The following is a 12,806-nucleotide window of genomic DNA, read 5'->3' on the forward strand; positions in this document are numbered from 1 at the left end:
AAAGGTCCCATAAACAACAAAAAGCACAAACAATGAGAGAACATTCACACCTTTTTATCTGTAATGGTTACTCATTTATTTTACTAATGGAAATGTACCGTCTTTAAGCAAAAACAACCCCAATTCATGACATAGTTTTATTGCAAGCAGTACTGCTACCTTTGACTGACAAAAATCACAAGGTTATGCGTAATGTAGCTGAATTACAATCTGCAGAAGTGAAAGACTTGTTTTGGAGCGAACCAGAGATGTATGGGACTGTTGAACCTACACAGCCCCCATGTAGCCCCCAAATTGCCTCTGCAAATGTCACTCTTACTATGGTCTAGATTTGCTACAAAAATGCTACGTGCTGATAGATTAAACTAAACTGCCCCAAAATAAAAATAAAAAGACAAAATTTGGTTTTGACTTTCATGATCTAATGTGTTGGTGAGAGTGTAGTTGTAGCAGGAATAGTGCAATGCATCAGGATGTAAATGCCTTTTTTTTGTTGATTTTTTAAAAATATTTTCAGGTCCTAACAAAATACTATTTTCTGTGAAGACGAAACAACACATTTCAAACAAAAACATTTTTCTCATTCTACAAATTCAGATATTTTACTGTGCCTGCCTCTCTTAGAGTGAGAGAAACACTGACAGTTATATTCTGACTTATTTCAAAGAACAAAAAGTCCCAAAGACAGGACTCAACTCAGAGAAATTTAGGACCCAACAACATCTGGAATGGATGCACAGTTTACAGCTGTTTAAATACTTCTGATGGATGCTCAAACACAAAGGTGGCCATCCAAACTGGTCTCTATGTTCCTTCATCATCCAAAAGAGTAAACATTAAACAGAAATATGGCTGACCTAAAACACTGAAGTAAACGGACATTCATCAGAAGGCATATCAAAAAAGAGAGAAATTTGCATTTACACAGGTTAAAAACCTTTTACCGGGCCGGATATTAACCATAGATTTGTGTTTCGGGTCTGTTAGAAAAATAAATCAAACTTAAAACAAAGGAAAAAAATTATTAGAGGCCAGGTCATTAACAGTTCCATCTGGGGCAACCTTTTTTTAAAACTTACACAGTCACTTTGCTCCTGATGTGTTACCTTCTGCCTATTTCACTCTGTCGTAGGAAATGAATGTTGTTGGCGTTGTCAGCCAGCTCGGGGTACTGCTCTATGGACAGAATATAGTAACCATCATATCCCAACACCTTTCCACTGCTCAGCAGCTGCCTTTTCTCTCCTTCTGTCCACAGCTTTATGCCTTCTTCCCCAACTCTTACTCGCTGTTGTTCTCGAGCCCAAGAGGTCGTCACAGCCCTCTGCCTTGCCTGCTCCAGGACCCTTGCTTTTTCTTCATCCAGAGTTGTCCCATAGCGCACGTGGAGTGCCAGAGGGCCATACTGCAATTCTATGTCAGCAAAGCGCCGTGTTCTCCCGTTCATCACAGTTGTAGACTGGGACACGGTGACATTCACACCATTTTCTAGTGACTTCCTGCCTGAAGTGAGTTGCAGTGTACTGAGGTCCTTCTCAGGCAGGCTGGTCTTGATGAAGTAGTGTGTGTCACGTCCCTCCACTGTAAAATGTAGGTCCTCTAGATAAAAGGCATTGTTCAGAACTCCAGCCACTTTGATGCAGTCCTCACTGGCAATGTTCTGAGTCTTGGTCACTACACGTCCCTGGACCACAGCAAACATCACCCCTTTTCCAATTAGAGATTTAACTGTTGCAAACCACAGCCATGGCTTGATGTGGTCTGTATGTCTCTGGCTGACTTGAATTGCTGGCATACGCTCAAAAGACAGAAAGGAAGCCGACTGACGAGTCAACTCTTGTTGGATGCCTGAGATGGTCTGTGGATGAAACCATGACATCAGCATAAGAGCAGAATCCAAAGCAAAATAGTTCTCAAAGAGAATTTCAACACGCTTGTTAAAGAATCGCTCTCAGAAAATCTGTTTAATGTAATGACTTCAATAACTAGACTTATTCACACACTTTTTTTTAATAAACAATTTTGCCCTGAACTACAGGGTGGGCCATTCATATGGATACATCCTTAATAAAATGGGAATGATTGGTAATATTAACGTCCTGTTTGTGGCACATTTTTATATGTGAGAGGGCAAACTTTTCAAGACGGGTGTTGACCATGGTGGCCATTTTGAAGGTGGCCATTTTGAAGTCAGCCATCTTGGATCTAACTTTAGTTTTTCTCAATAGGAAGAGGGTCATGTGACACATCAAACTTATTGGGAATTTCACAAGAAAACCAATGGCGTGCTTGGTTTGAATGTAACTTTATTCTTTCATTAGTTATTTACAAGTTTTTCTTTGTTCACAGCCATCGAAGAGTTTTAACACGTGAGGAGCGGATAAAAAATGTGTTGATATCTGGTGAACACAGTAAACGGGTCATTGCAGCAAATTTATATGCAAGACACCCTACCAGACCACCCATCTCCCATGCTACAGTTAGCAAACGGCTTGCTAAGTTTCGTGAAACTGGTTCAGTGTTGGATTTGCCAAAATGTGGATGCATGAAAACTGTCACTACTGAAGAAACATCTGTGGCTGTCCTAGCTTCATTCAGCAAAAGCCCACAGCGTAGCACTCACCGCATGTCACTGGAGAGTGGCATTAGTTGAGCATCCCTTCGGCGGATATTAGTGTAGCGTCATGAATGGCCTCTAATTTGTGACAAAGGTCACATTTTCCCAGCTGGGTAAAGCTGGGTCGACCGCAACTTTGCCCCACAGATTAAACATGCAAGGAGCCATGATGTCTGCTGAATATCATCTTTATCTGCTGCTGTTCCGTCCCAGGATGAAGGACACTTCAAGTTTCACAATAATAATTTTAAATAATAATTTTAATAAACTTTTGACTTTATTACTGTTATTACAATTATCATAAATAATCTCTTGGTTCAGTAAATGTATTTTAATTACTGAAATGACTTATCATGCTTTGGGTATAATAATGATAATTGTTGATAATCAGTTATGTGTGTTCAGCAAACCAGAAGGTCATCTTGCACGTAACCAGCCTCATTCAGAAGGGATTTCCAAGGTAAAGGGTAAAATCATCACGTCTTTCCCTCATGACCAAGCTTTCTGGTGCTGAGAGTGGGCGTGTTCTGAGGGTTTTGTTAAAACCGAATTCCAACAGCAAAAGTTCTGACATGATAAAGGTCATTTACATTTATAAAAAATAAGCAGGAGATCACAAAAATCCTCTTTTAAAAATGTCCTCTGTAGCTTTTGGTTTACATATGAGAGCCCCCTAGTGGCGAATACATATTACTGAATGATACAACTTCCAAAATCAGTCCCAGTGGTTGGTGGTAAATGTATGTATTAAGGACATATCATATTATTAATGAGCACTGGCGCCACCGGTCCCTCCGATCACCACCAGCAGGCAAGGGGGGTTAAGTGTCTTGCCCAAGGACACAATGACAGCGACAAACTTAGTGGGGCTCGAGCCTGCAACCTTCCAATTAAGGGGAGAGCACTTAACTCCTGTAGTAACCCCTATATGTAACCAGGATGTTTTTGACCACAAAGTTGTTTGTTATTTAAACAGCTTGCCCACTTTCAAATGAAGCACTCATCTTGTTTTGATATTTTCTTTCTTGTGCTTGCTCACATATTTCCATTTGGATGTCATCTATCCACCTGCCTGTCAGTGCGTTTAATCACAAGTTGGTCAGATACAGACACAAGACACACTGGAGGAACTATGTCTCTTGGCTGGCCAGCAAACACCTTAGGATTCCCTTGGAGAAGCTGGCCCAAGTGGCTGGGAAGAGGGAAGTATGGGCCTCCCTGCTTAGGTTACTGTCCCCAGCGACCCAAACCTGGATAAGTGGCTGAAATTTGATGGATGGATGGTGTTGTATACACCTGACCAAAAGGTTGATAACGTAGTTATATCCTTAGATGCTGCAAAAGTGTTTGGTCAACGAGAGAAGGACTTAGTGGTAGTGTCTGGCCTGGGACTGGGAAATCGGGGTTCAAATCCCGGTGAGTTATGTAAGACACACACCAGTGTGTGTGTGACAACAATGGGACTTTAACCTAGACTTTACTTCCTTCTTCAGAGTTTAGTAAGGTTTAAATTTGGACTCAAATCAATATCTTGCATAAAAGAGTTATATTGCTCTCCACTGGCAGCTGTTTGCACCAATATTACTACTTCAGATTATTTTGATTTGAACCATGGAACTGGACAGAGATGCCCACCGTCACCTCTCCTATTTGCAGTTGTTACTGAACCTGTGGCTATTGCCATATGGGATAATATGGGGGTTTAGACACATTGACAAAGGCAATCAATAACAGTGTTGTCAGTTTTGTATAACATGTCTTATTCCAGAAATCACAAGAATTTGCCTTCTCGTCTGTTGCAGCTGCAGAGTTGTTTGAGGAGTCTCCTGGCACTGCCAATCCAATGCAGCGCACATTTTTCCCTCTCACCTGGTGTCTTTTTAGGTGATGCTCCATAAAGCCCTGTCTTTCAAGCTCCTCTCTCCCCCTTTTTGCATTTTGTAGGTGTGGGTGCTGCATTCCCCATTCTAGTGAGTGAAATCTTCAATTGTAGGCCCCTTTCCATCAAAAACAGCCAATATTTTTTCTCAGGACTTATGGGACTCACAATCATTGTTACATTGGTTTTATTTATTCAGGACTTTCCTCGCATAATTTTTTGCAAGTTCTCACTAGAAGACAGAAGAGATTCTCATTGTTTCAGCTCTTCGTTACATTTTCAAAACATTATTGAGTCTCTCAACGGCATCGTGGAACTGCAGTGGTCCACTGACGCTATCTTTTTCAACCTTGTGTTCTTTTAGCGTGTCTTTGTGTTTGCTTCGTGTTCTTAGAATGACCACCTTTTTCATTTCTTCCCATAACATTTCTTCCCAGCTCAGTGACCTAGTGGTAGAGTGTCCGCCCTGAGACTGGGAGATCAGGGTTCGATTCCTAGTCGGGTCATACCAAAGACTTTGAAAAAATGGGACCCAATGCCTCCCTGCTTGACACTCAGCATTAAGGGGGTTGGATTGGGGGGTTAAACCACCAAATGGTTCCCGAGCACGGCTGTGTCTGCAGCTCACCGCTCCCCCAGGGGATGGGTCAAATGCGGAGAGCAAATTTCGCACACACACCTGTGTGTGTGACAACTAATGGGACTTTAACTTTTAACAATGACCCCGACGTTTTATACCAATTGTGTAATTTCTTAGACTATTCTTGCTAGATATCAAGGAATTTTACAGTGTATTGTGGGGAGCTGAGAAGTTGGCTGTCTCAACAACAGTACGTTTTGAATCATGACAACCAGTGCTTAGGAAGCAAATATTTTATCATCATATGGCACTGCTAGAAAAATGCACACAATAAGACAATGTGTCAGTGGTTTAGTTCTTATTCAATAAACCAATCTAAGGCACAGTAAAAGTACTTGTAATACATACAGGCAGGTCATCCCACAGCTGGGTCTTTTTCATCTCCAGTGATGGCTCTGTCAGATCAAACATGGGAATCGGGAATCCAGGGATAGCGTTGTGAAGATGAAAGCCAAAAGTAACCAACCAGATGTTGACATCTGCCAAAAAAAACAACAACAAAAAAACAGAAAGGAATGTAGAAAGAAATGAAAAGATGAAGTGGTAAAAGCACAATTTTTTGCTCAGTTTTGCTTAAAGAGCTGTCAACAGCAACCTGTGTACAGTAACACACATGTACCACAACACAGAAATTACATAACCCACCTAACAAAACACACACACAGCATGTAACACAGTAATTTTGTGATGTAAAAAAGAATGTGATGTGATACACATAAAATAACATAGATGTAACAAAACAGTACTTCCACTAAACACAAACAAATGATATTGTAGAGCATTGGTGCTCAGTCCCCTCTTTGTGGCAGTGTGTTATCCCGCTGTAAATAACCCCCCTTGAACTCACCACCTTTCTTACCCCGTTACCATATATAACACACGTGACTTTTATGACAATCACTACGTGCAGTCTTGCATGCATTTTATGGGTATCTTTGTACCTATAAATATTTTTTCTATTGTATGTCTACTGTATGAAAGGATCAGTCAGTTTGAAGCAGCTGACAAAATCTTGAATAAAAATAAAGCATTTAATTCATCTTAGTGACTGGTAAATCTTTAACAGGGTGGCAGGAAGCTGGTACAGATGCGTAAATGAGGAAGCTGTAGCTAAGGTGATAGAGGGGTGACGCTGGAGACCGCCTGGCGCTTTCTCTATTTAAAGTAGGTTTCCCCTTAGAATACAGGAGGGCAGAGAAGATTCAATGTTCAGCAGGTTTTAAAGCTAATATGGATACAAAACAACAACTTGTATTTGATTGATTACTGATGCTTTTGCTTTCTTCTAGGGTGTACTGTCTGCAGTGCAACAAAATCAACCAGCATTCTCACAGAGAGAAGCGTGTCTACAACTACATCTGATGAGTGGGTATCCTTTAAAATCCAGTCCTCAGGCGGCTCTAGCATTCTACAGGAAATAAGTTCGGTGACATGAGGTCTAGAAGTGGAGGGTCAAATTATGCGCTGAACAGACACTTTGAAAAATCTGCGGGAGATTACGCTAGAAACAGCAAAGAAGCAAACTTACAGAGGCCTGGCACGTCATATGCAAAGCACAGAATTCTTGTGTGGCCTCAGGTTCATCACGTGCTATCTGACCTCTCAAACCTGTCTCAGCAACTCCAGGTCCAGTCAGTCACACTTTGTACAGACAAAATATCTAATCTGCTAATGAGTTGTTATCTGTTTAGTCGCATATTAAAGAGCAAATTGCAGAACCAATGTTTAGAGAAACATGATATAAACTCGTTTTAAACATTTTTTTATCCATCCATCCATTGTCTGAACCCGCTTTGTCCACGTAGGGTTTCGGGGGGGCTGGTGGCTATCTCCAGCGGTCAACGGGCAATCAGGTGGGGTACACCCTGGACAGAGAGCCAGTCCATCGAAGGGCAACACAGACACACAGGACAAACAATCATGCACACACACACTCGCACCTAAGGACAATTTATTTGCGCAGATACTTATTTAACACATACAAATCCAAAATAGGGCGAGGCCCCCCTTTTTTGGGACAACAAAGTAGCGGCTGTCCAATCCTTTGTTTGTGTCCTTGGTAGGGGCCGCTCAAATAGCTCCTTTCAACAGCAGAGTCTGAATTTCTTCCCGTAACAAGACTGCAGTGTCGGCATTTACACGTCTTGCCCATGTGTGTCTGATCTCTGAATTGTGTGTACTGAAACTCTAATTTCCCTCCGGGATTAATAAAGTATCTTTGATTAGATTAGCTAAACTGTGGGGAAAGTGTGGGCGTTAAAACAGCCAAATCCCCCACAGGTGCGACGCCCATGATCATATGTATAATTAGGTGTTTTAATTAGTTATTAGGTTGCTTTCACTCATAACCTAGTAAAAGCATAGAAAATCTTTAAAAAATGACACAGAAGGACTTACATTTACAAATGGGTCAGACTCAAACGCTGGGTGGTAAACACCAAGTGAACTTTTCCACTCAGTTCAGCCGTTTGCATAATTCACAGCTAAAGGAAAGGACCGCCAATAACTTCAGTTAATCTGACTGAATTTAACTGACTTGACTTGTTACCTGTAACATACTCTTTGACTTGATGGATTTTGCTGATGGGGTTATTTCCTCTGAACATATACAAGTTAAAGGGTTGCGGATCTTTACCAACACGTGTCCAGGTGCTGATGTCAGGAGTAGTCCACCTTCACAGGAAAAAACAAAACAAAACAAGGATCTCTGAGCATAACTGACATGAAGAATGAACTGGCAATGAGCAAATAAATGATGAGTTTATTACCTCCCAGCAGGAATATCATAATCTCTGCTTCCAAAGTGAAGCAGACGAGTCAAAGGATCATACAGACCTCCATGAAAACCAATCACCAGGACAAAGTCTGGATTTGAGTCAAAGTAAACCTCTCCATAGGCCGTGTACTGCACCTACACACACCCACACACACAATTATTGGTCTAATATTGAGACGTGTCTGGAAGCGTTCCTTTCTGGGGAAACACACATACTTGTTTCAGCAGGAGTCCGTTGTTGCTAAAGACAGCCAGAGGAGTGCCGGTGTTGTCACATGCAATATAAAACTCTTCTCCACTGCTGATCTCCATGGCAAACACATGACCCTGTGCAAGTACAGAAAAGTTGTTGTAAAAACTGAAGAGAGAATAATTAATGTTATGAATGACAAAGAAGGCATGTATACGACATGTAGAGCGGTGTAGGTGAAATCTGACATTGCTCAACTGCTGCTACGGAATCAAAAACTCATCACTGAAAAACATTGTTTTCTTCTTGTTATTTTCTCTCATTTTTTACAAACTGCTAAAGGATTCAGTCCTTTATCCAGAGAGGAATTGCATAAAATGTCTGTTTATTTGTGGGTTAAAGGAATAACATTAAAATGAAACAAACAGTTATGCATTCTTTTATCAACCCCTAGTGTCTGCTTGTAGAAGCGAAACTATCTCCTTGCTGTGCGTTTGTCTTTTTAACACCTTAATCTAACAGCTGAAACATCTCCTAGCGTTTCTGAGTGTCTACAGGAATGATCAATCACTAAATTAAACAAATCAGCTGTGTTCATGATCTAAAACATGCAGGAAACGTGCTGAAGCCAGACAGCAGCATTAGGTACCTCAGCTCCCAGCAGACCAGACTGGCAACTGTGAAGTTGTAAGTGCAATACACTGGCCACAGGGGGCAATATGGGCTGGGTGGCCTTTCATTAACTCTGTAAAGGGCAGGGTATCTGCAGGTTTATGGGAGCCAAATTTAAGACTTTTTAAGACCATTTTTAAGGCCACTTTGACCAAATTTAAGCTATTTTTTTTTATTTTATTTCTGCTATAATTTCCAGCTATTGCCTGGGACTGGTGTTAACCACGTCGCGAACGTGGGATTAGCCATCCAGTTACCATTAAACTTGCACTTCTCCACGGCACAAGCTCCCACTAGCTTAACCAGCTAATGTGCTCATCTAAAAATAGCCCTCTTTCACAACCAACTGAATGTGTACGGATCCGCTTACGCCAATATCACACACAAAAAATGCTGAAGACTAACTAGAAATTCACAAAAATGAATAAAATAATCTTGTTTATTGGGTCTTTGGTAATTTAAGACCTTTGGAAACTGTATTTAAGGATTATTTGTAATTTTTAAGGATTTTCAAGGCCTTAAATTTGGAAAAGTAAATTTAAGACTTTTTAAGACTTTTTAAGGACCCGCAGATACCCTGAAAGGGTGATTTTAGCACATCCTGGCTCAAGAAAATGATTTAAAAATATGAAAAAGTTGCAAATTTTCCCTATAAAGTAAGATCTATAAGAACTCCAGGAAGAAAAAAAATTTCTTGACAAATCTGTTGCAATTACCAGTCACACTCAAGTGAGTGAACACTACTTTTATTCGTTCTGAGCCTGTTCAAATTTAAGAAATGTTCCTATACTACGTTTGCCATTAAAGCTGAACTTCGTACAAACGTTTGTAAAAAGTTGATTCAGTATTATTTCTTTGATGCATTAAAAAACTAAGGCCGATAAATACTTTTTTGTACATTAACGCGTACAAAAATTTCAACGCGCACACACACACACACACACACACACACACACACACACACACACACACACACACACACACACACACACTACTGTGCAAATAATTTAGGCAGGTGTGTAATAATGCTGTAAACAAAGATTGCTTTCAAAAAGTTAAACTTGTTAAATTTAAAACTTGTTAATTTATTTTAATTAATCAACAAACAACTGTAAATAAACAAAAAAAAATCTAAATCAAACCAATAATTGCCTTTTTCCTCCAAAACAGCCTTGGTTCTTCTAGCTACACTTGAACAGAGCTGTTACAGCCTATGTCTCCCTGATGCCGCTTCAGCGTTTCGACAAATTGACGGCTTTGTTTAGTAAAAACGGCTAACGGGGGCCAGATCATCGCTTCCAGGACTTCTGGCTCTTCTTTGTGCTGAATATAGTTCTTAATGGTTTTGGCTGGATGTCTGGGGTTACTCACTTTGCAGTTAGTAAATTGATAGAAATAAACAATAAACAAGACAGAATTTGGACTCTTATTTTCTGATAATTGGATTACATAACAGAAACACAACTCTACCACTGACTCGTAGCTCTGCAACGTTGGTGTTCCACAAATAACACAGGCTTGTAACCAACAACAGCCTTCCCCGTCATGAGTCAAGATGGGTGAGTCCATGAATGTTTTGTGACGTAGAGCTGTCAGGCTTTTCTAATCCTAGAGTTTCACTGTCCATTTTCAATCACGTGCGAATGCAGGAGATAGGTGTAGGAGACTATTTTCATGTTCAGTTTGCATGAAAAATCAGTGTGACCTGTTAGAATCAGAGATAAGATATTAAAAATGTTTTTTTCCATGTTCCATTTTTACAGCATTTTTCACACCTGCCTAAAACATTTGCACAGTACTATATTTGTATGATGTTTGACCTGAATTTCTAAGCATGTTTTTACCAGATGTTGAGGGTTTTTCAGAGCAGCTACCTGCAGATCATAGTAGAACGATGTGATCTCCGAGCTTGAGTGGTTGTAGACATGAGTGATCCTTGTGGGGTAGTTCAGATCAGCATAGAAAAACTGCAAGTGTTGTCCCAGACTATTTTTTGATGCCACACGCCGCCCCAAGCCATCATAGCGATACTGGATCGTCCAACTAGATGCCTTACTGTACACACGAATTAAAAGACCTGAAATAAAATGTATGAATAGCAGCTATCAGAATAGAAATATAACAATAACAGTGTGTCACAAGAAGAGTGCTGGCTAAACAGAAACAGGATTAATGAGATGGCCACAACACTATTTATTTTACATTTTAAAATATTTGGTTTCTGATCTTTTTGCTTAAGCCACTGGTGTTGCTTGGCTTGTGACCTGTGGGCTGTTAACTTGACCAATGTGTGTGATGATGACACAGACAAAATGGCTCCAACTAACTGACAAGCCAAGGCTCCAAACATACCAAAACTGACTCACGGGACAAATGGTGGATAGAAACACACGAGACTTCAATGATTCACAGTCACAAGGAGTACAAAGATGCCCCCCTTTTAAGCTTTAGGGTTTTACACTTCAGGACATGCTAAAAAATAATCAGGGGCCTCGTGTACAAAATAAGAGATACTCCGATCCGATCATGTGATGGGATCAACCGTGTACATAAAGTCCAGACTACAAGGTTTCTTTCAAACACAGACGCTGTCACATCACTCCCATTCTGGCCAATCTTCACTGGCTTCCTCTGCACTTTCGAATGAAATGAAAAGTTTTACCTTTTCCCTTCAAAGCCCTGAATGGTCTAGCCCGCATGTACTTGTCAGAGCTGCTCACCCCCTACATCCCCTCCAGGTCACTGAGGTCTGCTGACCTCTACTGTTCCACATTCCCAAAATGAGATACAAGTCTTGTGGGGAGCGTGCATTCGCGTTTGCTGCTCCCAGACTCTGGAATGTCAAATCCTGTCCATAAAGGTTATAAATAGAATCGGTGGACCCCCCCCCCCCCCCACCACCACCACCACCACCACCACCACACACACACTTGTAATGGTGTAACGGTATATTTTCTGAGATAAATGGAACACACCATGACATCCATCCTCCACACAGCATAGGCATAGAAGAGTAGACGCCACACTGACCACTACTGCCTATGATGGCCAAATTTCCAGGTTCTACTTTTTACAAAGTCTATGGTTAACAGGATGTTTTAGCTTTAGCTCCGTGGAGATCTGGAGCTCGAATGGCGAGAGAATATCGTTCACACATGCCAGAGTGAACTTTAACGTTCATCAGGCAAAATACGAGCGAGGTCAGTTCATGTTCAAAAATAAATAAATAAAATAAAATAAAATAACTGAGCGAGTTCATGAACATGTTCCGGTACAACATTGGCTATAACAACATAACCCAACCCCAACTCTTTAGTCATCACGAAATTTCAACACAATTTGCTGTTTTGCTATCCCCCTGATAAATGACCTTTGAATGGACTTTCCTGAGATTCTTTCATATAACACAACTTCTTTTGTCATGTTGAACACAACATATACACATAATTAATTCTCACCTTTGGAATTGAATTCAAATATTTCAGTTCCTCTCTGTCTCAAAAATCCATCTTCATCCAGCCTGTAATGAATGTCTCCCAGACGAGTGATTCTGTCCCTCAGGTCGTAGCGTAAAGGGGTTAAACGACCACTGTTTCCTGGATTCAACAAGTGCAGATTTCCATTCAGGTCGTAACTATATCTGAAAAGCCAGAAAATGTATTATTAACACCAAACATCATGCAAACTGTTTGGTTTAATGAAATAATCTAACCTCCACATCAGCTTCTCATTGAGGGAGACTGTCAGAAGCTGTCCATCATCATCATACTCATAACCATATCTGGTTGTATTGGCGAAAGGTCCAATCTTGATCTCGCGCTTGGTGACTCGGCCCATGTTGTCATATTGAATAGTGATCCAGTACATTAAAGACCTGAAAATTTCATACTGGATCTCCTTGATGCGGCCATGCTGGTCAAAATGTTTGGTGTAGGACATCACAGTGGTTGATATGATCTGACAGAAAGAGAAAAAAATGGTTGCATTCCACCCAGGCAAGAGGGAGCTCCCTTCTCCGATCTTAATGTGGTC

At 40.7% G+C, this 12,806-nt stretch overlaps 1 protein-coding gene across 12 annotated transcripts in view; it reads right to left on the bottom strand.

Moving 5' to 3' along the window:
• Positions 1-934: 934 nt before the first annotated feature.
• tenm3 (teneurin transmembrane protein 3) overlaps positions 935-12,806 on the bottom strand; it is a 251,798-nt gene continuing 239,926 nt past the window's right edge. For all 12 annotated transcript variants that reach the window (XM_054751727.2, XM_015954354.3, XM_015954353.3 and 9 more), the window contains 8 exons: positions 12,487-12,731; positions 12,233-12,414; positions 10,649-10,851; positions 8,129-8,239; positions 7,905-8,047; positions 7,685-7,809; positions 5,485-5,615; positions 935-1,858 (listed from right to left, as the gene is read on the bottom strand). In XM_054751727.2, the coding sequence (XP_054607702.2) occupies positions 1,103-1,858; positions 5,485-5,615; positions 7,685-7,809; positions 7,905-8,047; positions 8,129-8,239; positions 10,649-10,851; positions 12,233-12,414; positions 12,487-12,731 (1,896 nt within the window). In that variant the 3' untranslated portion in view covers positions 935-1,102. The remainder of the gene's footprint in view (positions 1,859-5,484; positions 5,616-7,684; positions 7,810-7,904; positions 8,048-8,128; positions 8,240-10,648; positions 10,852-12,232; positions 12,415-12,486; positions 12,732-12,806) is intronic.

Source organism: Nothobranchius furzeri, chromosome 7 (assembly GCF_043380555.1).
Source record: "Nothobranchius furzeri strain GRZ-AD chromosome 7, NfurGRZ-RIMD1, whole genome shotgun sequence".
In the NCBI taxonomy this organism is placed as follows: Eukaryota; Metazoa; Chordata; class Actinopteri; order Cyprinodontiformes; family Nothobranchiidae; genus Nothobranchius; species Nothobranchius furzeri.